The 27,124-nt window shown below is 52.7% G+C and overlaps 6 protein-coding genes and 2 non-coding genes across 8 annotated transcripts; 3 read left to right on the forward strand and 5 right to left on the reverse strand.

Moving 5' to 3' along the window:
• Positions 1-1,219: 1,219 nt before the first annotated feature.
• On the reverse strand, positions 1,220-2,796 carry LRP88_13458 (uncharacterized protein; the record flags this gene model as incomplete). The annotated part of the gene is made up of 3 exons (XM_083249825.1): positions 1,220-1,607; positions 1,663-2,350; positions 2,556-2,796. The coding sequence occupies 3 exons, from the start codon at positions 2,794-2,796 to the stop codon at positions 1,220-1,222; spliced, it is 1,317 nt and encodes a 438-aa protein (XP_083094159.1).
• A 953-nt stretch (positions 2,797-3,749) lies between these two features.
• LRP88_13459 lies at positions 3,750-3,821 on the reverse strand. The gene has a single exon. It is a non-coding gene; the product is annotated as a tRNA-Arg (tRNA).
• A 1,517-nt stretch (positions 3,822-5,338) lies between these two features.
• On the reverse strand, positions 5,339-6,380 carry LRP88_13460 (uncharacterized protein; the record flags this gene model as incomplete). Its single annotated transcript, XM_083249826.1, has 2 exons — positions 5,339-6,093; positions 6,188-6,380. The coding sequence occupies 2 exons, from the start codon at positions 6,378-6,380 to the stop codon at positions 5,339-5,341; spliced, it is 948 nt and encodes a 315-aa protein (XP_083094160.1).
• Positions 6,381-17,130: 10,750 nt separating this feature from the next.
• Positions 17,131-17,228, forward strand: LRP88_13462. Its single transcript has one exon. It is a non-coding gene; the product is annotated as a tRNA-Pro (tRNA).
• Positions 17,229-17,760: 532 nt separating this feature from the next.
• On the forward strand, positions 17,761-19,668 carry LRP88_13463 (E3 ubiquitin-protein ligase; the record flags this gene model as incomplete). Its single annotated transcript, XM_083249827.1, has 1 exon — positions 17,761-19,668. One exon carries the CDS (start codon positions 17,761-17,763, stop codon positions 19,666-19,668), a length of 1,908 nt encoding a protein of 635 aa, XP_083094161.1.
• Positions 19,669-19,832: 164 nt separating this feature from the next.
• Positions 19,833-22,764, reverse strand: LRP88_13464 (bifunctional hydroxyacyl-CoA dehydrogenase/enoyl-CoA hydratase FOX2; the record flags this gene model as incomplete). The annotated part of the gene is made up of 6 exons (XM_083249828.1): positions 19,833-20,124; positions 20,173-20,624; positions 20,679-21,236; positions 21,288-22,077; positions 22,127-22,557; positions 22,606-22,764. 6 exons carry the CDS (start codon positions 22,762-22,764, stop codon positions 19,833-19,835), a joined length of 2,682 nt encoding a protein of 893 aa, XP_083094162.1.
• Positions 22,765-23,514: 750 nt separating this feature from the next.
• LRP88_13465 (P-loop containing nucleoside triphosphate hydrolase protein) lies at positions 23,515-24,447 on the forward strand (the record flags this gene model as incomplete). Its single annotated transcript, XM_083249829.1, has 2 exons — positions 23,515-23,806; positions 23,879-24,447. The coding sequence occupies 2 exons, from the start codon at positions 23,515-23,517 to the stop codon at positions 24,445-24,447; spliced, it is 861 nt and encodes a 286-aa protein (XP_083094163.1).
• A 247-nt stretch (positions 24,448-24,694) lies between these two features.
• LRP88_13466 (extracellular mutant protein 11-domain-containing protein) lies at positions 24,695-26,065 on the reverse strand (the record flags this gene model as incomplete). Its single annotated transcript, XM_083249830.1, has 1 exon — positions 24,695-26,065. The coding sequence occupies one exon, from the start codon at positions 26,063-26,065 to the stop codon at positions 24,695-24,697; it is 1,371 nt and encodes a 456-aa protein (XP_083094164.1).
• Between the last annotated feature and the right edge of the window lie 1,059 nt (positions 26,066-27,124).

The raw sequence follows: 27,124 nt of genomic DNA on the forward strand, positions 1-27,124 counted from the left end.
GAGAGAGTTGATGAATGCGGCGGCACTCGAACTTTTTTTTTTTTTTTTTTTTATCGGCCGGCCTGTTGCTTAGCAGAACAGCAGGGCCCTGCTCCCCGCCGCCGCTAGCGCAGGCAATAGAACCCTCTAATTGGCCAATTGGAGGTCGACTCCTCAACAGCGTCCAATCTCTGCATTCCTGGCGATGCTGCAGGGACACTAAAGCGCCCCGCCGTGCCTTGGCCGAACCTCTCAAGCCTTTAACATGGAACCTTTCATCATGGGCGATCGACCAGCTTGAGTCGGGTGGTTGGACTCGGCGAGTGGGTTACGATCAGCGGTCAGGGTTTTACGGGACGCCGTCTTGCCGTATCGAGGTTCGGTAGGACCTACGTAGTACGTCGTCCTAGTCGTGTACCTACCGGGCTACTCTGGCGTGTCTGTCTGGAGGCTGGCGCTAGTTGTCATGGCATCAACTGCAACAAAGACAAAGCAATCACCTGTGGTTACTGTGTGGATCACCTCGGACTCTGATGGCCATTCCAGAAGCTGCACATGTAAGCCGTAAGCGGAGAGTCTTGAAAAGCTGTCAGCGAGGCATATTGACTGTCACTCAAGGCAAGGCTGTCTTAGCTGACACCCACTCGGCATTGACCACTTCTAGGACGGCACTCCTACGCCCGGGCCGCCATCTACGTCTACGTAGCTAAACCCACTTCCTCATCATCCACCTCCACAGACTGAAAAATCTTTTTTTCTCTCACGCTTCTCCTCCGAGGACCAATCATGACACGTCTAGTTGCCTACTCTAGCATGGGCCGTCGGAATCCGTCATGCAGGTGCATCTTTTCCGCAGTGACTCCAGAGTATGTTATGTGGCTCATGTCACGCGAGCGAGATCTTTTGCATCTACGCGTCCGAATCATAGATCTGGCTGTAACCTTGTAGATACTGGCACGTGAATTGATATTGATATTGATATTGAATTTTGTCATGATGAATCCTCCCGGGTAATTCCCCAACGCCTCGGGCCAGGCCAACTGCCAACTAATCTCGCCCGGCTTCAAACCACCCAGCCTCTAACTATACAGTCCCCACGAGGCTGAACTTGTAAAAGATCCTTCGACAGCCTGACTAGCCAACTACCAAAACTGTGTAAATGCCGTACACAAGGAATAACCCATCCAAACTCCCGTGCGATGTCTATAAGGTTTCATCGTATGTACATTCCCGTTCGGTTTTAGGGCATGCTGCCTTGAGGCATCGGAGGCGCTGGCATGTTGGTCATTTGAGGTGTCTTTTGAGCCGTTGGACTAGCTTGGTTTGCAGCATTTCCTGGCTTCTGTCCTTGTGTGTTCATGCGATAAACCGGTTCCTTCTTGGGGTCAATCGTCGGGAACGCGGCTTGTAGCCGTGAGTAGAGTTCTTTGATGCTTTTGTCTCGCTCTTCACGGTCTGCCACTGGATCGATTTTGTTCTCTGCACCATCAGGTCCTAAAGCTGGTGCTTTGAGCTTGAGGGTCAGATTCAAAGGGGGAGCACTGAGATATGCCGGGCATGGTGGCACTTTGACTTCGGGCTTCCTGTCTGCCAGAGCTGCCATATATGACAGATTTGCCTGCAGTCGTCTCATGCATCTATAGTTGTTAGCTGGGTCACCGTATCAAGGTCACCGACGCTTACTGAAGGTAGTCTTGTTGCAGATGTGTTTCTTCTTCTGTTGGCTTCTTATCACCGGCGTTCCCATCTCCCGCATGCTCCTTCTTGAGTTCTTGTTGCGTCATTTGGAGCTGTATCGACTCGTAGAGAAGTTCATGGTTGATATCCAGTAGTAGAGAAAAGCGCTCCTTTTCGCGAGACTCTGTTCCTGGGCTCAAAGGTGTTGCTACGGCCGAACCTCCATTGACTACCGGATTTTGATTCGAAGAAAAGGTTGGTGTCTGAGGTGTTGAAGCTGTGGCAGGTGTCTGCTGAGACTGCTGTGCCTGTGACTGCTGAGGTTGAGGCGGCTGCTGAGGTGGTTGTTGGTGCTGGTTTGTCGGTGTTTGGCTTTGTGATGGAGGCTGAGGAGTTGGGAACTGGCCCTGCTGAGAAGGCAAGGCGTTGGTCGGTGTACCTTGAGCAGCACTTGGAGGTCTCTGGGGAGTCGATACTTGGCCCATGGCCGCAGGGTTCGGAGGTTGCTGTTGTTGCGGTGGCTGTTGCTGCATCCTTTGCATCATCTGCTGCTGAGGCATCCCAGCCTGGTTCATCTGAAAACCCTGCATGCCACCCGCCATCATATAGTTCGGAGTAAAGCTCTGAGGACCGACCGACGAGGGAACGACTTGGCCATAGGGGGCGCCTTGGAATTGCTGCTGGTATCCTGCCACTACCCAAGAATTAGCCATGGTGACTCAACAAGACACAAATGACACCTGACGGCGCAAAGCGATTTGCGACGCGCTCCCACGGTCGCGCGTCGATTCAACCCAGATATCATCTTGATACCTCGGCAGTCGTCAACACGAACAACAGCAACCACCCGAGCGCGTCGCGAACGGCTCGGCAACTGACATGGCGCACAGGACACTCACTCTGACCATTGGCAGCCATATGCGGCATGCCGGCGTTTGGCATCATCCCAGGACCGCCGGGCATCATTTGAGGGTTCGCGCCGGGGGCAAAGGCTCCCTGGGGAGTCATGCCGGCGAACTGCTGCTGCTGCTGGTTATACATCATCTGCTGGCCGGCTGGCTGGGCTCCGGGCTGCTGTGGGGCAGGGTTGTTGAAGGAGGGAGCAGCATTGTTGGCAAAGCCGTAGCCGGCGGAGTACATGGCGTCGGGGCGTCAGGCGGCGTCAGGGAGGGTGAGGCGCTTGGAGCGGCAGCGGCAGCGCGTAGCGGCAGCGGACCAGGGCGTGCGAGGAGGACAGACAGAGGCAAGCGACGCGCAGACGGACAGGTCGTGCTGGACTGGACTGGACGGACGGCGTGGAGGCTGGACGCGGTCCGGGATTGGAAACCTGGGCTGGGCTTGGGGAGTAGACGGTTGGACGTGGTTGCAGTGGGGCTGAGGCCACGGCCGTCGACCACTTCCGTCACGGCTATTCGACGCCGACCGCGCCGAAGGTGTGCAGCCAGGTGTTGCCCTGCATAAACGTGTCAGGTAAAAGGACCTTGTCAGACGGCAGTTGTTGCTGCTGTCTAGACGATAGCGAGACCCCTTTGAACTGGGTGTTTCCCGATGGATGGATGAGATGGATGATGGATGTGACGAGCTATAGGCCAGGATGGCGCCAGGGAAGCGCGCCCAGGGTAAGACAAGCGCTGGACCAGGCTGTGATTAGAGCGGATGGCTTTGCGCCAGTATGTGATGATCAGGTCAAAGCACTGGCTGTTGGGGCTTTGATGGTATTACAGAGCAGAGTGAGAGTTATTGCTGATGGTGGAAGCGGGAAATTCTTTCAGGCCGCGCTAACTTGAGCCGCACCAGGTTGCCAATAGAAGCGAGTCTGTCAGCTGGTGAGGATGCTATGTAAGTACAAGGTTCAAGTCTTCGAGTCCTATAAACGAGCACTTTCTATGTCAATAGTTGTCATGGGTTACAAATTGCGGTTACTTACATGCAAACCCGGCTGTCTCTCCTATAGAGTATCTCTATTAACGATATTCCGTGTTTGCCACGTGCTTGTCTTCCACCACGTTTCTTTGTACCAATTGCATCAACGAAACCAACAAACTCAATGTCGTGTCTTGGAGCAAAAAGAATGCTCAAACGGCAAAAGATCATGATCATGATGGGGATCGAACCCACAATCTTCTGATTCGTAGTCAGACGCCTTGCCATTGGGCCACACGACCTGATTGGTTGAGAGGCTACGATATTCTCCTGGTGAAGCTCTCGCAGCGGCAGTTCGCGATGGCTTCACCGACGATCTATCGTTCTCTAGAGTTATTTTCCCATTGGATCTCATTTTTGGGGCGATTGTTTGTGTTGTTTTCTAGTCATGTATGATCAACCGGCTTAGTGTTGTTGTTGCTGCATTGTTCCCCGGAATAGGGTTGGCGTGGACAAGCTTGATCCCGTTTGTTTGTCTTGCTGCGGACATGTCGACTGGGGAGATCCGGTGAAGGACCTAGATGGGGTGAGTTGTAACAGGAGTTTGATGTCTGTGAGTTCCTCTGTGACTCCAGTTTCCTTGGGTGCTGGCAAACCTGGTACATCTTGTAGGTGATCTCGAGATGAATACAAGGAAACAATGCTTGTGTTCAGCAACACCATATTTCCACCCTATCTGCAAGCACATAATAATCAGCCAAGACCCAGACGAACTGTCTCACCGTCAATCTACCGCCATTCTACCCCCATATCGCCAGGGATAATAGCATGCCCAGACCCCGAGAGCCCGAGCGGTTCATGAACCCCGTACTCCCCTGTTGGCATCCCGCAATCCGTTCAAGGGCACCATGTTCATCCTGTCTGTGACCGCCATTACCATCACTTATCAGTCGGTATCAAGAAACTATTCACCGCTACATACCAGTCACTTTTATCGTTGAAGCTATCTAGGCGACCAAGACATGTGAACATGTCACCAAGACATTCCTATCTGTCCCTCCCTTGATTTGCATCAATCCATTGTTCCATAAGCGGCTCTTTATGCACTACTTCCGCATGCAGGTCAATTGAACCTGACCATTGAATTCTAAATCACGCGTTGGTTCCGATAATTGCACTACAATCCAAGCTCGTATCGTGGTACGTAATACGTGATCTCGTCCACATTGCTCACTTATCACACCGGCCCGGGTTAAAAAAGGTCAGCAGAATTAAGGGGTCCATTCCATGTCAGTTGACGATACATCGGGACCCTCCGCATCTTCAAGTTTCAGAGTGATCATCATGTTCAACTACAAGAGGTCGCATCGGGTGGAGCCACGAAAGCGATGGACGAGGCATCACGCGATGGAAATGCACGCCAAGGACCGGTTTGTACGGGAACCATTAATAGAACATTATTGACCAGAATATACGGTAAGGGGTATGTGTAATCCTGGCCTAGATGCCGAAAAACGTGCCCGACCCATGAACCCAAAGTTGATGCCATACCTGAGCCAAATAGATGCTCATCCAAACCCCAGGTCCAGTCCAGTCCAGTTCAGTCCAGCCCAATGCCCATATTACAAACGCTAATTCTGTCCCAAGCCACTCGAGGCGAGGCTGATCAGATACATGAAAGTCAAAGTCAAAGCAAAGCGACGCATGCAGGATGCTGTGATGCCGGATCGAGTCGCCAAATCGCTATACGTGGTGGTATCCAAGGAAACGCCTCGTCGATGCCGTAAACCAAAACGCCAATTCCCATTTTTATATCATCTCATGCCTGAAAGTGCTTGAAATAGTCGTCGGATACTCTCGACGGTCGAGTCGTGCCGGTCGTCTGGGTAACCTCCACGGTGGGGGTATCGACCGGAGTGAGGGAGAGGCCTAGGCCCAGTGTCGCCTTGCCCGAACTGAGTGTCTTGGACCGAGTGTGGGTGGGGATGTAGTTGTTTTCTTCGCTATCGTCGTCGCTCGAGGCGCTGTCGGGGTGGTTGTAGGCGTGCATCTCCCAGTCGGGTGCCTGCGCAGCCAGCTGCATATCCACCATGGCATCCGTGAGGCAGTCATCCTCGCATAGAGGCATGATGCGGTAGTTGAGGTTCTCCATGATACAGCGCTCAGTTACATTGAGCTGCTGGTTAGACCACATGCCATGTCCCCAGACCTTGCAGTAGTACTGTGAAGCTTCCTGAGGATCCTCAGTAAACTTGACAGCAATGACAAGCGCCGCGAGGATAATGAGCTCGGGGTTGACCGAATCGATGTGCAGCTGCTGTCGCTGAGGAACAATAGGAGCCGCAGGGAGGGTATGTCGTTTAGACGCGGAGGAAAAGTAGTCGGAGAGGAGAGGGCACGAGAGACGCCATCGGCGGGCGAAACGAGAGTCGAGGCTGTCGAGAATGCACACTGCAAGAGCGACCGTCTCGATAGGCAAGTTTGCGCGGCTGAGAATGGCCTGTACCAAAGGCACAGAGGCGGTGGCCAGGGAGGCCGACGAGGGGATGAGGTTGACAAGGTGGATGGCGGGGCCTGCAAGTAGCCGAGTTAGTTGACGTCCCTGCGTTTGATGCGGATAACGAATCCATGAGAGAAACAACGTGACGTTGTTTGACCCTAGACTCACCTCTGAACCGGGCCATCAATGGCTCCCCATCATCAAGAGTCGTCCTCGGAGACTGAGCAGCCGACGAGTTACGAGAGCTCGGGGGCGGTGTGGGAAGGTTGGAGAGAGGTCGGTAGGTAAAGTAGCCTTCGTAGCGGCAGTTCTTGTCGTCGTTATCCATAATGTCTTGATCTTGAGCCAGCTTCATGTTCATGTTTGCTTGTTGGTGACGCTTCCAGTCCTCGATCCTATGCAGCCCAGAGAGCCGGTTCTCATGATTCGGCGTGTACGTGTGTGTGCAAAGAACAAACTCGTCTACGAGGGAATGCTTGAAAGGCGGAATCACGCGAGCACACACACGACAGCAGCCACGCAAAACTATACTCGGGAAAAAGAAGGGGGGGAGGGTAGGTTATATAGACCAAGCCGCGTGTGTATATATAGACCGAGGGGAGTGCAACACGAGCGAGCGGGTGGAGAGCTGACCAAGGGGGATTCACCAAGAGTAAGGCTGAGCCTCTGCTAGACACTGCTAGACAAGGATTCCGCCTAGGCGGTATTAACCCCAAGCTGGGCTCTGGCGGTGGAGGCGGCTGGTTAGGTGTGGTGGACGCCCAGCGCTGGGACAGGGGACCCAGGCAACCAAACCAGGCTACGGCTTTGTCGCCAGCAAACGCACGGCGGTGGGCCCTGTCTCCTTTGAGCGAGAAAGGGGATCAACCGGTTGTCAATATCCCGGCTTGCATCAGTCTTTGGAGGACAATGAAGCGGAAGAGAGTGCCTGAATGGCGGCAATACGGGTTTGTGGCGCCCGTGAGGTGACTTGGAGTGATGGGAGAGGCCGTAAGAGATGGACCTTTTTTGATTGACGTTCAATGTTTTGACTGGCTGCTTCAGCTTCGGGGCCGGCCGCAAGGTCTGCACAAGTTTGTTAGAGAAAAGACTCCAGGGGTGTCATCAAGTGGAGTTAGTGGCGACGATGAGAGAAGTCTGCTCTTTGACTACAGTATACGGATATTCTGTGAATGTCTTTTCTCTGGCGACTGTCTTGTCTGTCATCGCTTTGTCTGGGTCGCAAATGACACCGCTTATCAAGTGATGGATCATCATCCTTCAGCTGATGACGGGTCGGCTATTGGTGCTACTGTGGCTGTTGCTGACTTGCTCTTTGATGTTGATGACGCCCAACGGTCTCCTCGCCCTGTCGCGTGGCTGACAACCAAATCAGGGAATATGCCTCTTCACACGTAGCACGGGCGATTGTCTAGAGCCAGAAGGTGGTCCTTGACAAGACGTAGCATGTACGCAACGATGCGCGGGTTTCTGTTCCTGACTAGTCGAGAAATACGGTTCATACGTCAACGGTGCGTGCTCTGGGTCATAGTTCCGCTGGCATAAGATGAATGACGAAAGCAAAGCAAAGAAGCCCTGCCAAGGGTTTCGAACGGACATCACTGCAAGTCCGTCAACAAAGACACTCTCTGAGATCAGCACACCCTCCGTCAACTTCTTGCCTCGGGTTCCAGGTCTCATGAGCATCTCGAGATGCACATGCAAGCGCCCACCTGCGAGGTACGGCGAGAGCGACTGTGGCGGTGAAACCGTCCCGTCTTGATTCATTCCTCCATCATGCCGCCATCAGCGATGATCCCCTCTTGGTTTGGATCTTTGGTAAACCTAACCCAGCCTGCCGGGCTGTAAGAGATGAGAAAAACTCCTTCAGGCCTTGGCCGTAAGCAAGCGTTGGGCTGGGGCACTGCCCCGTGGGCCAGATCGAGTGCCAGATGTGCTCCTTTCAGTGTCGCTCCGCTGACCTCATTCGCCCAAGACAGACGCCACGAGCGAGCGTTTTCTTTTCCTGGGTCAGTCGATGGCTTGCTCGTCATGTAACCCATGCACGGCATATCACGGTTATGCTGCACAAGTCAGAGACCATCACATCATGGAGTTTCTTGTCCACATCTGGACAATGTCAGGCCCAATTATGCACAACTGCCGCTGCACAAAGTCGCGTGCTCTCCCACGTAACCTCTGTGGAGCTTCATGACTGGTCCTGGCTTGCGCCGAGCTCACGGCCGAGGACCCCTTTTCATCCCTCACCTCGCTTGCTGGCAGTCAGCTAACGATTCCAAGAGAAGATCGGCCTCATCCTGGTGGTCGCCGAGACCATGGCGGGAGCAAACAAGCTCGCACGCGATTTCAGCATCCGTTTCTGCATGGGAAATGGCCTGGCGCCGCTGAGGCTGACTTGATTCGGGGTCCTCAAAGATGCCCCAGAGGCTTGCCTAGCGTCTTTCTTGCATCTCTCGAGAAGAAGCTACGCGTATCCGCCTGCATTGCCCGCGTTCGCATGGGGCGGCTGGCATAGGATCTGACAAAGATCTGTCTGGTCTGTGAGCTCGGAACCAGGTTGTTTTCGTCTTGAACCTCCAACATGTCATCATCAAACTTCCATGGGTCAGCCATAAGCATGGCATCGCCTCGGAGCTGAATGATCGAGGCATAATCCAGCCTCAACCCTTCACCGCAATCGAGCGAATTCCATCTTGTTCGCTAGCATTTCCCTTTCCGTCCTCGAGCGCTTCTCGAGCGTCATGGTTCTTAAGCCGCGGGACCGACTTAATTAGCCGCAAGGTAAGGTCTGAGACCCTGGCGGCACGCTAACTGGCAATGCCGTCAACCTCATCTCACCGCTCAAACAACCTCGGATGGAACAGGCTGTGAATGGCCTCCTGTTCCCGTCCCGTCGCCCCGTGTCTGCATCGCGTACCTTGTATGGCGGCGAGGGCCCTGCAGGTCGGAGAGATGCCCGACATTGCGCAAATGAGCTGTGCTTCCGACTCAGCCTTGTGTCGCAAAGTGCGTGCTTCCGGCATCTTGAAGTCGTCCGTCAACCGCCCACGTTTTCATGTTAGTGGCAGCAAGGTGCTTCCGGCTGCGCGGTGCATTTCCCTCCTGAGCTGACTGCCTGGGCACGGGTCCACTGGAGGTTTGTTGTCGCATACACACGTATATCTGCTTGCCTGAGTGTAGTAAGACGGTAGCGAGATTACCAGGCAGGTCTCGGCTCCTTTGAGGAATCGCAGTTGCGTAGAACTCTCTGGTCACCTGCAACCATCTCTCGTTATCGATTCACTGATCAAACAACCGTCAATCGATTGGCATTGCGGGGTTGTCGATCTGGCGGATGATCTTCTCCATCACATGCTTCCGAGCGTGGGGTGCATCGGCGCAAGTTGGAGGGTGCATCGCGGGCCTCTTGTTCGTTAGTCAACAAGAGCTTGTTGTTTCCTGTTTTATCTTATCCTACCAGCATGAACCCGAATGAGCTGATACACTTTGACGAGCCGGTTCGGTTGCCATCCGCAGCCATCCCTGGAAGAAGCCGTCAACATGCGATGATGGATCGGAAAGCCACCCGTTCGGTCCTTGTACCAGTGCCGGGTTGGTCCAGCACCCTTGTCATTTCGGGGTCTATCTTGTCGGCCTTCGAGAGGATGCGTCTATTCAGTGGGCTGCATTGACTGGAGAGAATTGAGATGATTTTGTAAAAGAAAACAGAGCTGAGGTGATCAGGAAGGTGATTGATGATGATGTGAAGTTGGCTGGACCTGTGGTTGAGCAAGTGCCAAGCCCCACTCACTGCCCCTCCGCTGGCACTACCCGGTGCCACTCCGATGAAATGCTTTCAACATCGCCTCAAGTCTCGCAAGCTGGCTGAATTTGTTGGTTTACATTGTTGCAAACGGGCCTTGTCTATTACGGTCCTTTTTGTCCATAACTCGGTGTTGCATAGTTCCCTCTAATCTGTGTCACAATCTTCATTGTAGTTGTTGTTGCATCAAGCCGGGTGAGGTTCCATCTGTCATGTCAAACCATCAAGGGTTCCCTTTGATCTTGTTGTCCCTGCAAAGACTACACAACGAACATTATATCCTTAGAAAAAGCATGAAAACGCTCACTAGTATGTGTAACACCTCCAATCTCTTTGTTTGTTCGGTCTGTGATGTCATTACGGTATCCGCTTAGAATTCCGCCCCGGCGGTAGAGATCACCACAGCCAGCAAAACCTCATGGCTTGGGCAGCTCCAAAAACCTAGGCTTAACCGCAAAGCTATTAACAGTCTGTAGAGACCTTTCTGGATTTTTGTATGGATTGTTAGGTAGCTTGGCGTGACCCCGTCCAGCTTCGCCACTCTCCTCACTTCTTTCTTTCCCACCATCAAGCTATCAGAATATCTCTCGTGAAAAACAACCCCCTTTCTTCAATTACCATTATCTCCGGCCCAAAGATTCTCACATAAATACTCTCTAGCTTCCACTTCACATTCCTGCCTCCTCCTTCAGTCGTTCTGATACTAACTCTGGTAAGATCCCCATCCTGCCCCTGTCTAACTGATAACCCTGGAGGCACCAAGTCACTGCCAACTCATGACCAGTGGCATAATCATGACTATAAACCCGGGTAGAGATATCCATTTTCAATCAAATGCTGCGCCCCCTCCGAGCACTGGATCATTCCGCAAAGCCTGTGAGTTGCTGGAGGGTCTGTCATACAGCCTTCATCGTTCACGCTTGTGCCCACTCCAAGTCTGGTTCCGGGGCATGATATGTCTCCATCTTCGGCACCCTTGTCCTTTACCCTCTGAGTAAAAGGAATGCTGATCGTTAAAGAACTCCCAATGATCCATTAATTCCATGCTTACCTACGAGGCTCGAAACGCAGGAGCATCACCCGACCCTAAGGGACCCTAAGAGATGACTCTTCCCGAGCCCTACTCCCTCTCCTATCATGCCTGCCCTACCCTACCGCACACGGATTTTCAGGCAACTCAACAACTTCTTCCCTGAATTCATTTCTCTTCTTCCTCTGATCATCCAACCATCGAGTCATCAGAACCTCCTTCGTCTCCATCATCGCCGCTTCCCCTCTTTCTTCTTCCTCAATCATCATCATCACCACCGCGCTTGTAAGCAATGCCCCCTTCGCTTCGATAATCACCAACCAGTACGAAACTCGTTCATTCTGAGAGAGATCATTCTATTCTCCTTCATTCATCCACTATGTTTTCTTTGAGTGCCCTCGTTGCGCTCCTTTACCACTCATTCTCGCAAGGATCAACACACTCTCCTCATTCCTACCTAATGATTGTCTGGGTACCGAATCAATGCCAACCCATGGCTAGTAACGATGAATCAAGGTTAAGGCGGCATCTATATTGGAAGCGTGGGCTCCATCGGGAGCATGAACGCCGGAGCCGTAGGCGGCGGTGGTGGAGGGAACCCGGGGCATGGAGGCCCCATGGTAGGTTCTCTCTTGACATGACCGTCCAATAGGTGGCTAACTGTTTATAGAGAGAAATAGGCAGAGGAAGCGGCTGCATCGTCGCGCCGCCCACCTCCTTCGGCAGACCGCTGAAGGAGGTGGTGAGCAAACTACCACTCCTCCCGCCGGTTCGGAGCACGCAGACCACAAACCCTCACACCGGTAGCACGCAGGCTACTCCTCCCGCCGGTACGCAGAACCTATATCCTACCGCCGGAATCGAGTGTGCGAACCCCAGGTCCTCCCACCAGCAGCACGCAGAACCAAGATCCTCTCGCCGGTACACGGAACACAGAACGCGACCGCGGGCCTACCCCCAAGCCCATAGAACCCTCCATCGATCCGCGTTGTGCGCCTCTGGCTTCTTCGGCATGATCTGAATTCATTTGATTATATCACTCTTTACTAAGATCTTCTCTTTTCGAGATCTTGTCCGATAGAGCAGGAGCGCGCGCGAAGATCGAGGCGAGGCCGATGCGGAGCTCCCTACCATACCTTTCCCATATCCATCCTATATCCCTCTCGCTTCCCTCTCGCTTCCAATTTCCTCCTTATCGATAATAGGAATGACGCTGATATATGCTTGTAGGTTTTCCCCCAAAAAATCATCATCTCCGTAAGTAAACACCAATTTTTGAGCTACGAGGTTTAGGTAACTAACAGTGATTCAGAAACGCACTTTTACTCTCTACAACATGAGTAAATATCAGCCTCCTCTAACTATTATGACAACAAACCCTTAGCGACCACGATCATCATCAACGGGTCCGTCGTGTTCGGCGCCGGCGTCGACCTCGCCGCGTTGTCCCCCGCCCAGCTTCGGGCGATCTTTGACAGGTTGGCAGCTGGGGGCAGGGGCCCAGCTACCGGCCCAGTCGTTGGCCCCAATAGGGGCAGGCAGGGCCGCCGGGCTCGGGTCAGACATGTAAGTTATTCTGACTCCTTGTTCTCGACAGTGACTCATGACGAAATAGGGCCCGAACCGACGTGGTGGTGTTTCGCCCGCCCCTCCTCCTCAGTAGAGGATAAGGTCAAATGATTTGGGAGAGAGAAGTAATATCACATCTAACAATGGCATTAGAAGAAACCCACTCTGCACCTGGCCGCCTGCCTTTGTGGTGGTATGTAAATCTTCGTCAAAACCAATATTATCACCCTTGAGGTGGAATCGACTGGCACCATCGACAACGGGAAGTCAAAGATCAGGACAAGGCATTCCTCCCTACCAACAACAACTCATCTTTGTGGAAAGCAACTCGAGTGTAAGTTCTTCGTCATGTTTGCTTTGAGTCCAGTACTAACGTTTCACAGCTGCCGATGGGTCTCTTTTTTTCGGGCTGGTGGCTATGGTTGTTTTCCTTTTTTTCTTGTTATTGTCGAATGGATGCTGGTTGTATGTGCTCCGAGACATATCGACAGTGTTTTGACAAGGAGGAGGTGTTTGACGGGCTTTGTTTTTGCCTCTCATCATAAATACCATAAATAATGATCAAACCTAAGCAAGCATTCACACAAAACTAGATAAATAATCAGTAGACGTTTTATTTCACCTTAGACTATTATATTCATGCTCGGCGGGTTCCTGACCTCGGTACCCGAAGCATCCAAGGAGCGATCATGTCGACTTCCGTGAGCCAGTTAGTCCAGCCATGACCGACATCGAGCAAATAGGAGACCCGTCGAAGCCGGTTAAGAAAGCCCGCCCTAAGAGTGGAGAGACCCAAGAGATGGAAGGCGACGAGGGACGACGAGGGACGACTCCCCGAAGGACTTCCTCCAGAAGTGCGGGCACCTGGCGCTCTAGCTGGAGCCCAGCTTTTCTGAGTCCCACCAGTGACTTTATGCTCATCAAAGACGATTGGGCAAGCCACGATCTCATCATTGATGAGAAATGGGCCGCCCTCACCCAGATGGTTAGAGAGTTGTCCGGCGACAAGATCGAGATTCCGACCCTCGTGAAGCCATCTGGACCGTTAAACACCTTGGCACATCCCAACATGGGTCACTGAGAGTTTACTCTATGGCTCGGCCATGGATCATATTAACCACTCTCTGTGTACCCAGCCCGTCAACTCCATTACCCGCTTGTAGGCGGCTGATTGAGGCAAGAGATACTGGTAAGATTCCTCTTATGGCAGCGATCACCACTCATCTTCATCTAGGGTTGATGTTACAACGCCTGATATCGACTGAGCTTCTGAAAAAAGGCACGCCAATCTACATCGTACCTACGTCAAGTAAGCCAGGTCAGCACTTGACCAGAGTCTCTTGACTGACGGGTCCATAGACTATCGACGCCCTGAGCCCACCGGTTTCTCGACCTACAAACGACATCTCGCAGGCTTTACTTTCGGCTTTCAACTACGACTCTAAGTCACAAACAAGATTGTCGACAAGCGTTGTTACGTCAAGTTCAACGTTCATGAATGGAGGAGTGGCATAAAATGGATATTGGCTGCGAACAAAGTATGGGGGCACCATATGTTCCCAGACAGATGTGCTGGGGTTGGACCGGATCGTTTCACTGTTGAATAGCTAGGTCGATAGGTCCCTATAGGTAGTAGGGACATCCGTCTTCTTAACACTTAGCCCCTGAAGGACTCACCCATAGGTATCCTGTTTTTCATCTGGGTCCCACGAGTCGGATTCTGCTGGCCGATCACTTGGAACGACAGAAGTATGACTCTTAGGATAATGATTATCTAAAATGCAAATAAATTTCTTCAACTTTTAAGTCATATTTAAGGTAAAATTCTATAAATTTAAGAGATACTTAGCTATCTTTATCCTAAGTTTAGGTAGTATTGGGACGTATCACACACTTAACATAAGTCATAAAGGCAACTGCAAGCAATCATTATGGAGTTATGAAACTGAGTTACGATAGCAGGCTCGGCTTCCAGTTGAGATTCGATAATACCCTAAGCTAAGCAACTGCCCCGTCTCTGCATCCGCTGCCGCTGTCGCTTGCTCTATATAAACAGTTAACCATCATACCCATTAGATATGCATATGAAGAGATAACTCACAAGGGGGCCGCCATTCCCCCCGCAGCCACCTCCAAGGCCACAGCCGCCGCCACCTCCACCCATGTTGAGGTTGCCGAACGTTCCGCCGTTGATCGTGATGTTGGCCATATTCTAGGTAATAATGAGTTAGCAGTGATTCAGTGTCTAGATAATCATTAGGTAGGAATGAGGAGTATGCGTTGATCTTTGCAGGCAGGCAGAGCAGAGAAGGGTCAAAGCAGCGCAAGAGACAGGGGATATCCAGGGAAAGGACAAGAAATGAATCAAAGCAAATAGAGAAATGTCTCTCAGAATGAACGAGGCTCATACTGGTGGTAATCATCGAGGCGAAGGAGGCATTACTTACGAGCGCGGTGGTGGTGATGATGATTGAGGAGGAAGAAGAAGAAGAAGAAGAAGAAAGAGGCGAAGAGCACCGAGAACAGTTCGAACCGAGAAACATGATGATCCCGAATCTGAAGTTGGCCGCCAGCGAGCACCATAGATAGGCCGTCGTGTGTACCTAGGTGCCCGCCAGCGGCCAATGCTTTAGGAGAATCTCCAACCTGTCGACCATGGTCATCCTACTGTGGCAGCTGGTGCTGGTGGGGTGTTGAACATGCTTGTGTTGGTGGCTGCGGAGAGGTTGGGATAACTTCACTGTTGGGCTGAGTCGTGGCTGGCTGGCTCTCGAACGATCGTCTGCAGCGTCTCGATCAGACGCTGGGAAATTGGGGGACATGGCCGATGGGGGGGATGCTTCCTTCCTGCTTCTCCAGGTAAGCATAGCAGACGATGTCTCTTACAGCATCGCCGTATCTGCCTAGGCGAGACTTGGAGTTATCTTCGATAAGATCCTCCATATCGAGACAAACGCTATCGACATGGTTCCTGCCTTCGGGACATCGCTTGGAATCTTGGGAAAGTAGTGCTCTATTGCACATAAACCGTTGGTATTAGTTTAGGGGTCTCGCCACAGAACGGAATCGAGGACAGTATCAAGGGACGGTTTTCGGTCGAACGAGATCTTTGGTGAGAAGAGAAAGGGTTGGAAATTCTGGTAGGAGGAGAAATGTTCATCACTTTGTGGTTCCTGTTTGGGATGGAAGGTACGCGAGGGGGCGACGCGGTTGAGAAGGCGTGACCTGCTCCTTCCCAAAGTCTGGTCAGGGCGCCTAGGTCGTCGAGGCTCCCTCGAGGGCGCCCATCGCCAACCAGCCCATAGGCTCACTTTCTGGCTTTCATTGGGTAGGTAGCAGCCATGATTCAGTACTGTAAATTCTTCATGATCCCGCTTTCTTCCACAGTGTGGACAGTCTGTTGCGAAACCCTTTCGCACGGGGAGGTTACTGCACCTCATCCTAAGGCTTAGGATACCACTGGGGCTAACTCCCCAAATCCTCCCACCATTGACTACCACATATCCTTATATATTATGAAAACGATTGTGTTCTCAACAAACAGGCGATGTAGCTCAGTGGTTAGAGCGCTCCCCGGCAACTGATGTTTACGACATCGGCTTCCTGCCGACAGTACAAAGACCACCACTCCCGCCGGTAGCACACAGACAGTCGGCCCCCAGCTGGCAATACGCAGATTGCCGTCTTTAAAGACATTGTCACGGGGAGAGGTCCCTGGTTCGAATCCAGGCATCGCCAATTCTTTTCCCCTTTTTTGCCTTTCTTCAGGGATAATATTTGCATCTCCCTCGTTGAGCATAACACCTGTGCTTCCTTCTCAGTTCTCTCGCCCACTAATACCCCAGATGTATCTGGACCTAGATTCCGGTGGTTCTTCTCCCAATGGCCTCCTTGCATGTACAGCAACGACAACGTACTCATAATTTCGCGTGTGATGCTGTTGAAATGGTGGACATAGCGGGCTATCAGATCGTGAGTGCGTGTGTAGGATGGCCAATGATCTGCGGCTGGGCGTGGAGATGGCTAGCAACCATGGAGCTTAATTCAACTTCATCGATACGATCTGTCTGACAAAATGGATACAGACTCAAGGGAACGCAAGCGAATATCCCGTTGCGTAACATTGTCTTTCAAAGGTCAAGCATGACTGACTCACCTTAAGGGCTTCGGGTCGGGTTTCTTTCAGTTAAGTTAAGGTATTAATGTAAACGCCAAGACCATTTGCGTGCAGCGATTTGAAATCATTGGTATATAAAATCCGTGTCACTGGTGTCTTCTTGGTAGTAAAAGGTGGAATCTGTAGTTTGCTTAGGGATGACTGAGCGCTTGCACTTCTTCACAGTCGTGGGTCTTCTTATCAGCAAACATTTTCCAACCCACGTCGTATTTGCCACTGCTTGTAGCTTCAGGCATCTTGACATGGTTCTAAACAGAAAGAAACGTACAGTAGTCCTGCCTTGCGAGATCGGGGATACCATGAGTCATGTGAAGTTGCTTGTCCAAAATGTCAAGTTCCCATCAACACAGACTTCGACAACTGGATTGCAACGGATTGGGGACATACTTGACTTGATGACAAGGCACAGCACGTGACAGGTGGGTCGTGTGAGTATACGGGTGGGGCTTGGTCACAAACTCTGCTGATCTTAACCAAGTTGGTTCCACGACCCCATATGAACACAAGATTCATGAATCAGTTCAACAAGGAGCGGCCTGATGGTCTAGTGGTATGATTCGTGCTTCGGGCAATTACCCAGTTCTCTTAGAGAAAATGTGCGAGGTCCCGGGTTCAAACCCCGGTCAGGCCCCGGTCTTTTTGTTGTTGTTGGTGGTGTTGTGATGGCCGTGATGGTGTTTTGGTGTTGAAGCTTGGACAGCACACCCCACGTTGCCCACCCCTCCCATCGCGATTCTTTTTGTCTCTGTGGATTCTAGGTATCAGTCCAGTGTGAAATGCCTCCTCCCAGTTCTCTCGGCGAAGTGTGGGCGTCACGGTTGGATGCCGGCGTTTTTGCCATCTGGACGCCCACCGCCCACCGCCCGAAGCCAGACTGCTCCCCAGCCTCGCACCACGTGTTTCCAAGTATTGTGATATCACTCGCCAAGCCACATGCATTAAATAATTCAATATCAATCAAAATTGCTATTCAAGCAGAGTACGACTTACAAGAATGGTGATATTGCTCCGACATCCCGATTAGGAAATTCATACCTTCCGCTTCAGAGTCACCTGCGCCTCAGCCCTGCGAGGCTCAAGGCAGACGCCTCACCCTTACCTAATCTTCCCCCCAAACAACTTTCTCTCACTCACCGCACTTGTGTGCAGTATGAGCATCCACGATGGTCTTCCCCGGGCTACTCTCCTCCAGCGATAGGACGCCCTCGACGCGGTCCCGGGCGGGCGAGCCGGACCCCGAGTACATCTACGACGAGGCCCAGCTGGCGACCGCCCCGCCCGAGCGGCCCGACCTCCGCGAGCTCAACGCCAGCCTCGAGGCGCTGGCCGCGGCGTTTCCCGACGTGCAGGTTGAGGTGTTTCGGGAGCTGCTGCGGAATTTCGACGGCGAGTCGCGGCTCGCGCTCGTGGCCGACGCGTTGCTCAAGAATAGGGTCGCTTGGGTCAAGGGGCGGTGGAGGGTTGCCGATGAGCCTCGGCCGGGGCAGGTGCCCAAGGCAGAGGTGTTCAAGAGCAAGGAGTACAAGAAGGCGGTGCAGAAGCTGGCATGGCATGAGTTCAAGGGTTTGTCGCGGTCGACGATAAATGCTGTTCTCGCAGAATCCAACTATTCGTACCTCGAGGCTCGGCAGACTCTTGTTACTCTGTCGTCCAAATCATGGCGGTTCACGATATCGTCCCTCTTCTTCCGACGAAAGCCCATCGCGACGGGCGAGTCCGAGAACCACCCGTTGGTATCATGGCGGTCGACCGGCCAAGGTTCCATAATCCCCACGATTCGAGCGACAGGCAGCGCCGAGCTGGACCGAGAGTTATACGATATGTTGGTTGCGCCGCTCAAGGAAAAGGACAAGAGGGACAGGGAGGGCAGAGACAGAGGACTGGCCATGATACTCAACAACGAAGAGGCTGAAGAGGCGGAAGCGACGCACGAGTGTGTGTGCTGCTACATCTCGGCGGCGTTTGAAGAGTTTACGCATTGCAACCGGGAGGGCCACATGGTGTGTTTCCGATGCGTGCAGCACTCTATCAAAGAGGCAGTTTTCGGCCAAGGCTGGAACAGCAGCATAAACCCAGAAACCGGAACTCTCAAGTGTCTCTCATCTGAAGGCGACGGATGCCCTGGACACATCCCACCGGATCACATCCGCCGAGCCATGGAAGAGGAAAAGATGGGTGCCGATATTCTGCATAGACTTGACCGTCGACTTGCAGAGCACAGTCTCTTGGCTTCAAACCTCCCTCTTGTTCGTTGCCCTTTCTGCGATTACGCCGAGATAGACGACATCTACACTCCAGCCGCCGATTCCGCCCTTCGCATAAAATCAGGCAGCATCTACAATCTCTTCTTCCTCGCCCTTTGCATCGGCACCATCCCGTTTCTCTTCCCCGTCGTGGTCCTTTCATCCATCATCTGCCTCATCCTCAGCACGCAGTCCTTCGGTGACTACGTCTCGGTCGAATGGACAAAGTCGGTCAACCGTCACCGCCGACGTCGCCGAGGCCTCAAGTTCACCTGTCAGAGCCCTGACTGCGGACGCACCTCATGCCTCTCGTGTCAAAAAGCGTGGCGTGATATCCACGTGTGCAACGAGTCATCCCTGGTGGCTCTTCGCACGCAGGTCGAGCAGGCAATGAGCATGGCCATCAAGCGAGTCTGCCCTCGGTGCAACACGTCATTCGTAAAGAATGCTGGTTGCAACAAGCTTACTTGTCCTTGTGGCTACAAAATGTGCTACGTGTGTCGCGCTGACCTCAGCGAAGAAGGCTATCGTCACTTTTGCGATCATTTCCGACCAGACGGTGATCCCACACCATGCAGGGAATGCGACCGCTGCAACCTATGGGAGTCAGAAGACACAGAACAGGTACTGCAAGCCGCCCGCGAAGAAGCAGAGCGCAAGTGGAAAGACATGGAAAACCGTGATCTGTCAGGAACAGAGCGTGCATTTCTCGAAACAGGCGTCGCAGCGCAAAAACCAGACGGCAGCGTCGAGCGTGTTTTATTCAGTGGAAGAATCCCAACTCTCCCAGAAGTATTCGATCTTATTGTGGAAACAATCTTTGTTTAGGTAGTTATACGGCGTAAAAGAAGGAGCCTCGCGGTGACGGCTAGGGAATTTGCATACATGTATGGAAGAATGGCAGGCGTCTACTGTACATTATTGGGAACGGATTGGGAAACAGGACATCATAAATGACTACAATACAGACGTTATAGTACAGCTCTCCTCCATTAGATCTTGCTCTTTGGCGCCTCCACCAGCTCTGCCGCAGCACCTGCGATGGCGAGCTTACCCGTCTCCTTGACCTTGGTCTGGAAGGTAACCTTGTTACCATCGCGCCACATCTCAGTCACCAGAGTCTGGCCGGGAATGACACTACCGGCGAATCGGACCTTGATGTTCTTGAATTCACCAAAGCGCTCGTAGACAGCCTTTCCGGCAATGCCAAAGAAGCACAGGCCGTGGAGGATGGGAGCCTTGAAACCACCAACCTTGGCAAAGGCAGGGTCGATGTGAAGAGGGCTAAAGTTGGTCAGTCATGGTCAACAATAACAGAAGGATAAAACTCACTTGTAGTCACCGCTAAGGCGGTAAATGGCTGCTTGGTCATCGCTGGTAGCCTCCTCAACAACAACATCAGGTGCCCGAGCAGGAGGCTTGTTGGCAGCAGTAGAAGCACCACGGTCCTTGCCACGCTTAGGACCGCCAAAGCCACCGCAGCCACGGAGGAAAATGTTGCTCTCGTTGTAAAAGATCTCCTCACCAGTAGCAGCATCAACGGTAGTAGTCGAAGTCCTGGCAATGGCGGCACTGCCCTTGTCGATAACCTCAAGGAGGCGACCTCGGGTGACAAGACGGGCGTTTGTGGGGATGGGGTACTTGCGGACCTCAAGATACTGCTCACCGTGGAGAAGCATCATGGGCGAAAAGTTGGGGACAATGGTGTCAAAGTCAAAAGGCATCTCGGCGTTGAAAGGAGGAATGACACCAAAGGTAGGAATGACTTGGAAGTTCTCGTCGCCCTCACTATTATGGTTAGCCAAGCTCCGCAACCCAAATCATTCAACTTACAAGACATATTTCAAGTCGGTGCGCTTAGCACCAACACCGAGGTTGTAGAGAATAACATCTCGCTCCTCATACTTGTACTCGGTAGGGTTACCCTCCTTCTTGAGGGTCTCGTTGATAATCTTGAGGTGCTCGCTCTCACCCTCCTTACCCTTGCTTCGGTTCTCAAGGTTGGCCATAATCTTGCCAATCGAGTCCGAGCTCTTGGAGGGGTGGTCTGCTCGGCCGTCAAAGGTGACAATCTCCTTCCAGTGCTTGGCAACCTCCTCAGGCACAAGAGGAACGTCAACAGGGAAGCCGTAGCCACCAGTTCGCTGCCATCGAGTCTGACCGCACCAACCGCTGCCAACCTCGTAGAGGCCACCAGTGGGATCGGGGCACTTGTCGCTGCACAGGGCAAGAACAAGAGGAGCAATGTAGTCGGGCTTAAAGGCCTGAACCATCTCCTCAGGCATAATGGTAGCAGTCATGGCGGTACCAGCGTTGGGGGCGATAGTGTTGACATGGATGCCATACTTGAAACCCTCAAGAGCGAGGGCTCGCGAGAAACCGAGAATACCGCATTTCTATCATAATTAGACAAGTTCAGACGAGTTGAGACAAGACTCAAGACTTACCGCCGCAGCATAGTTGGCCTGGCCAAAGTTGCCATAGATACCACTGGTCGAAGTAGTGTTCAGCACGCGACCATACTTCTGCTTAAGGAAGTAGGGCCAAGCAGCCTTGGTGACCTTGTAGGTGCCACGAAGGTGAACATTCAACACAGGATCCCAGAGATCGTCGTTCATGTTGGAAAAGGCCTTGTCTCGGAGGATACCAGCGTTGTTGACAACAATATCAACGCGGCCAAAGGCATCAATGGCACCCTTGACGACAGCCTCACCATCCTCAGCCGAAGCCTTGACACCGACAGCCTTACCGCCGAGCTTCTTAATCTCCTCAACCACAGTGTCGGGGTTGACAAGATCGTTGACCACGACAGAGGCACCATACTTGGCAAAGGCCAGAGCATAGGCTCGTCCGATACCAGCACCGCCACCAGTCACAAGAGCAACTCGGCCGGTAAAGTCGAGGGTCTCACCCTGCTCAGTAGGACCCATCTTCATGGAATCCTCAAGCAGTGTGAGGAAATCGTTGGGACCGGTAGGATACTGGGGGTTGGAGTAGTCAACAACCTTGTTCCAGTTCTTGATGATGGCGCCAGGTGTGTAAGACTCATCAGCCTTGAGGAGCAGTCCACTGGATCGCTCCCATCGGAGCTTGGCAGCGTGTCCACCGCCGATCTCAAAGATACCACCAGTCTCCTGGGTGTTGTTCTTGTGAACCAGGACGGCAACCAGAGGCACCACCCACTCGGGCTTCAGGCTGGCGAGAACATCAGGAGGCATGATGGTCTCGGTCATTCGGCTGGCAGCTACTTGGGTCAGCGCATGTCCTAGATGCGACGCGACGCTACTTACCAACGGGCGCAATGACGTTGCATAGAATGTTGTACTTGGCACCCTCCTTGGCCAGAGTCTCGGTGAAGCCAACCATAGCAAGCTTGGCGGCAGAGTAGTTTGTCTGGCCAAAGTTGCCAAACAGACCAGCAGCAGAGGCTGTGTTGATGACACGGCCATACTTTTGCTTGCGGAAATGAGGCCAGGCGGCGCGGGCGCACTTGTAGGAACCCTTGACGTGGACCTTCATGATAAGGTCCCAGTCCTCATCCTTGATGTTCTTGAAGCTGATATCTCGCAGGATACCGGCATTGTTGATGAGGATATCGATTCGGCCGAAAGCATTGATGGCAGTCTCGATGATGCGCTCGCCGTTCTCGACCGAGTCGTAGTTGGCGACGGCCTTTCCGCCGGCGGCCTTGATCTCGTTGACGACGACATCGGCAGCCTGTCTATCGTTAGCAATGGCAATGCGCCCACGTTAAACTCATCTCACCTTTGAAGAGGTTCCCTCGCCCTTGGACGAGACGCCAAGGTCGTTGACGACAACGCTGGCACCGCGGGATCCGAAAAAGGTGGCATAGGCCTTACCAAGACCACCGCCAGCGCCTGTAACGACGACAACCTGGCCGTCGTATCTCAGTTGATCCGCCATGATGTGATGTGTGTGTGTTGGGGGTATAGAGGAGAAAAGGACACGCTCAAGACAAGGTAGGGAGGTTAAAAGACAAAAAAACAAAATCTCCAAGGTCGGGGCGCGCAGCTCTTAACTTAACAAGCTGAGCCCGGCAACTCTCCAAGCGACCAGCTGGGGTGCTCGTGAAGGGGAAGCCTCGGCTTCTATGGGGTACCGAGGGGGTCACTTGCGGGGATACGCTAGGCCGCGTTTGGACTCGGGGGAGCTTCACATGCAACAGAGCAAAAGTTGATGAGATGAGGTCATGTGCAAATCTCACGTCACATGCAGATGAAGAGAGTTGAATAGAATAGAATTGTTATACGTTTAGGGTAGATCACGAGTCATTCGAGGAATGTAGACGGTGATGGAAGAGGCGGCTGCAATGCAACCTTTGCTCGTCAATGGTGAAATGATGAATCAATATGTTCATACTGTAACTGCCAGACTCTACTGTATGTACCCAAGACTAATACTAATTCTATATCCGAAATGCCATCCAATGCATAAGTATAAACGCGTTATTCTTCCATCTCCTCTGCCGATTCTCTTCCCGGCCGGCTACGGACGTACCCCACAATTTACCCCCCGCAAAATCACATCGGGCCACAGCCTGAATGCGCCGCCCGGCATCGCCTCGTGAGCTTCGGCTGAAACGCCCGAAGAAAGCCTCTGGTCAAGCCTCCAAAACCCATCCCGCGGCAAACGTTCCCTTCAGCCTCGCCCAGCATGCCTCCCCACTTTGTCGACGACAAGACTCCCATCTGCCTCCCCTTCATCCTCTCCCAGCTCAAGCTACACCGCGAAGAGGCGCCTGACCGTCCCTTCGTCATTGGCCTCAATGGCATCCAGGGCGCTGGCAAGTCGACTCTCGTCAAGGCCTTGTGCCTAGCCCTCGAGGAAGAAAAGGTCCCGACTCTTGTTTGCAGCATAGACGAGTTTTACCTCACCCGAGCAGACCAGGTTGCCCTAGCCGAGTCTCACCCGGACAATGCTCTCGTGCAACATCGGGGGGAACCCGGTATGGATCCTTACATGCTTCTGTGAACAACACTGACAATCCCAGGAACCCATGACTTGCCTCTGGCAAAAGCCTTCTTTGATGCTCTCCTAAAGGGAGAGCCTGCCAAGTTGCCCAAGTACGACAAGGCCATCTCTGGTGGCAAAGGTGACCGCCTTCCAGAGTCAGAATGGACCCCCGTCAATCAGCCAGGTCAGCCCAAGGTCCAGGCAATCATCCTCGAGGGCTGGTGTGTTGGCTTCCGTCCTCTCACTCGTGAGGGTGTCGAGGCAAGACTAAACACCACCAACCGCACTCTCAAGCAGCACAAACTCGAAGACCTCCTCTTTGTCAATGAAAAGCTGGCCGAGTACAACAGCCTCACGGATCTATTCGACGCCTTCATCCAGATCGACGCAGAGGACCTCGGCTACGTCTACGGTTGGCGGCTTGAGCAGGAGGACCACCTGCGAGAGGAACGCGACGACCCCGAAGCGGGCATGACCTCGCAAGAGGTTGTCAAGTTTGTCGACGGCTACTACCCTGCCTACGAGCTCTACACTGATAGCATGAGAAAAGGCGTCTTTCCCAATCGACCAGGCCGTCAGTTGAGAATGGTGGTGGGCCGCGACAGAAAAGTAAAACATGTTCGCCGAATCTAAGGGGCTAATTGATGCCAACCGACCAGACACTAATTAACCCATCCATCCATGGCACTGAACTTTTCCAGCAACAATCCGCAGCAACATGTGACCGTCGTAGCTGAACAGACCGTATCTGTAAGTGAGCTCATCCGCTCTAGGTGTCCTTAACGCCGCTCAAATCCCACGCCGATGCCAAATCAACCACAACTCCCAGCATGCAGTCATATCAGTCGTAAAAACTCATCCATCAACCATGAACGCCAGCCTACGCACCCCTATCCTCCACCACTCGCTGACCGTCCTGCTTCATCTTACACAGCTTTCGGTCAATGGCTTCCGTTCTCAGACGCACAGCTTCCTCGCGATCGGCGGCTTCCTTTTCAAATTCGCGAATGATTCTGCGTTTGTGTCTTCTCGCCTCTGTCAAACGCTGCATGAAGCCGGTAAACTCACTGACAAACCAATCTCCTGATGATTCCCAATCTTCGATGGACATGTTGGAAAACAAGTCATGCTGTTCCCTATTGCCAAGATGGCGAAATTGGTCCAGCTTGGCTGCTAGATTGTCGGCATTGACTCCAATGCCCTTCTGTTCCTCCTTGGATGGATCGAAATCAAAGGGCTGCTGCTGTAATGCGGCGAATGACATGGATCTGAGGGCTACATCGTCATATTCGGGACTTGGCCGTTGCCGTTTCTTGTCCCGACTTGTAGAAGTAGCAACAGCTGGCATTGAGCTCTCCAAAAGAACCCTTGGGGCTGGCTTGGGCTTCTTAGGCCTGGGTGTCGCGTGTTCGTCTTCCTGAGAAAGATACTCAACATCGTTATCGACTGCTCGACGTGGATCCTCTTGTCGATGATGTGTTTGCCACTGTACTCCACGAACCGTAGGTGATGGGCTTCTAACACGGTCACCAATATCGTATGCCTCTGATCTGCCAGTATGAGACTTTCGAATCCTTATTTCACGCATGGGCAGCCTAGCATCAGGTCTGGCAGGGGACTCTGGGCGAACTCTCTCCTCTTGGCGACCATTTGGTTTCCCACGAGCCGCAATGACCGTATCCTGGAAACCATCACCGATGGGGTTGATAGTATGTCGTTGTGGGAGTTTCATCTCCATATTGCTCCCGCCCCCGAAATTGAACCCCCCGGTAATCTGCGTCAGCCGTTGAAGTCGATTGTCAGGAAGTGGACGTGGCGGGTTGATCTTCTTAAGGTCCCGAGTCAACTCTGGCCCAAGCTTAACGGGTTCGGCTGACTCATTCTGAGGTGTTGTGATGCCCGACTCCATAAAGTTGTCTCCCAGCTGAGACCCAGAAAAGAGGTCTGGGCGGCGATCGCTAGAGCTTCCTCGCATTCGTCCATTAGAAGAAGCTACTGAGAGTGGAGGTGAACGGGGAGGTGGTATGCTGAGTGGATGGTTTTCGCGCGGAGGCGCAGTGTGCCTTCCGGCGAGTCCAGGCACTTCTCGAGGATCGCCAAAAGCCCGTCGTACCGGAGCCGGAGCAATACTCTGCGGTTGCTCGATATTTTGGGGCGCGTTTTCCGGCTGAGACTGAGATCGGATCGGTTTTGGGCCAGCATTGGCAAAGGCTAGGAGCCGGCCGCCTTTGTCTTTGAGACTCGGTGCCATCGTGCGTGTGGGTATCGCAGTAGAAGTATTCGGCAAGGGTTGAAGGGATGGCGGCGCGCTTCCTGTTGCCTTGTGGCCCTGAGGCCTTGATGCGAGGGAGAAATTCGTTCGTGTGGATGGTTGCATAGAAGGTCTAGTGTTGGCGGGACATGAAGTGCAACTCCTGAAAATCGACGCGAAAAAGATGGGTGCGCACTCGACGATAAAGACGAAAAGAGTGAAAGACCATAAAATGAAGGTCTAGTCGAGGCGACGGTTCGAAAAGACTCGAGGTAGAGGTTGAAGGAGTGATTTCCCTTTCGTTGATAGCTAGTGCTGTAGACGGGAGGCACGATTCTAAGCGCGCGCCGGGAAGGAGCAATGCGCCCAAGTCGCGACGTCAGGTGACGTTGGCGGGGAGATGCTACTCCATCCATGAACCCAGCTTCACTTACACTGTTACACAACCCCAACACTTCTTTTGCTCGTCAACCTTGATTGCCCGCGTGAAGCTATATTCCCAATACACTAACAAGACTGTCTTCTTTTCTATCGCTGCTGTCGCTGTTGTTGATGCATCTTCAACCTCCTGGTGACTGAGAGCTGCTAAGCGTCAACCAAGGCTTCTTGACAACCCAAACTTCGAATCAAGGCGATTTCGGAATTGGAAGAGGGCAAGTGCTGAGTATTTATCTTCAAGGCATCTAATTCAGAGCCAAGAGGGTGCATTGACACCCATGACTTGAGTTCTCGTTCGGACGGTCCGACCGATGCCATCAGCGCCGAAATGGCTTCATCCGCTGGAGAACTCACTCCGTTGACGCCTGAATCCCACCGCTTCGGTTTCGGCGTGTTCTAACTGGTAGTCAGTCAAGTTCATTCTTACTCATGAGTATGGGATTTCCCATCCCAACTCCCAATTTCTTCCCCCAGCTTCCAACCATCTGCGTCATCGTTGACCCATATCGGCCCGTCCGAGGAACCGTCGCAAGTTACCATGGCGTCCCAACAGAACTTCTCCCGCGGCTTCTAGAATGATTCTAGATCAGTTTTAGAATGTGGCTTTCGACATCTCGCGGA

The sequence above is a fragment of the Fusarium phalaenopsidis genome (assembly GCF_050370095.1).
Source record: "Fusarium phalaenopsidis strain FUZ10S chromosome Unknown contig_32332, whole genome shotgun sequence".
NCBI lineage: Eukaryota > Fungi > Ascomycota > Sordariomycetes > Hypocreales > Nectriaceae > Fusarium > Fusarium phalaenopsidis.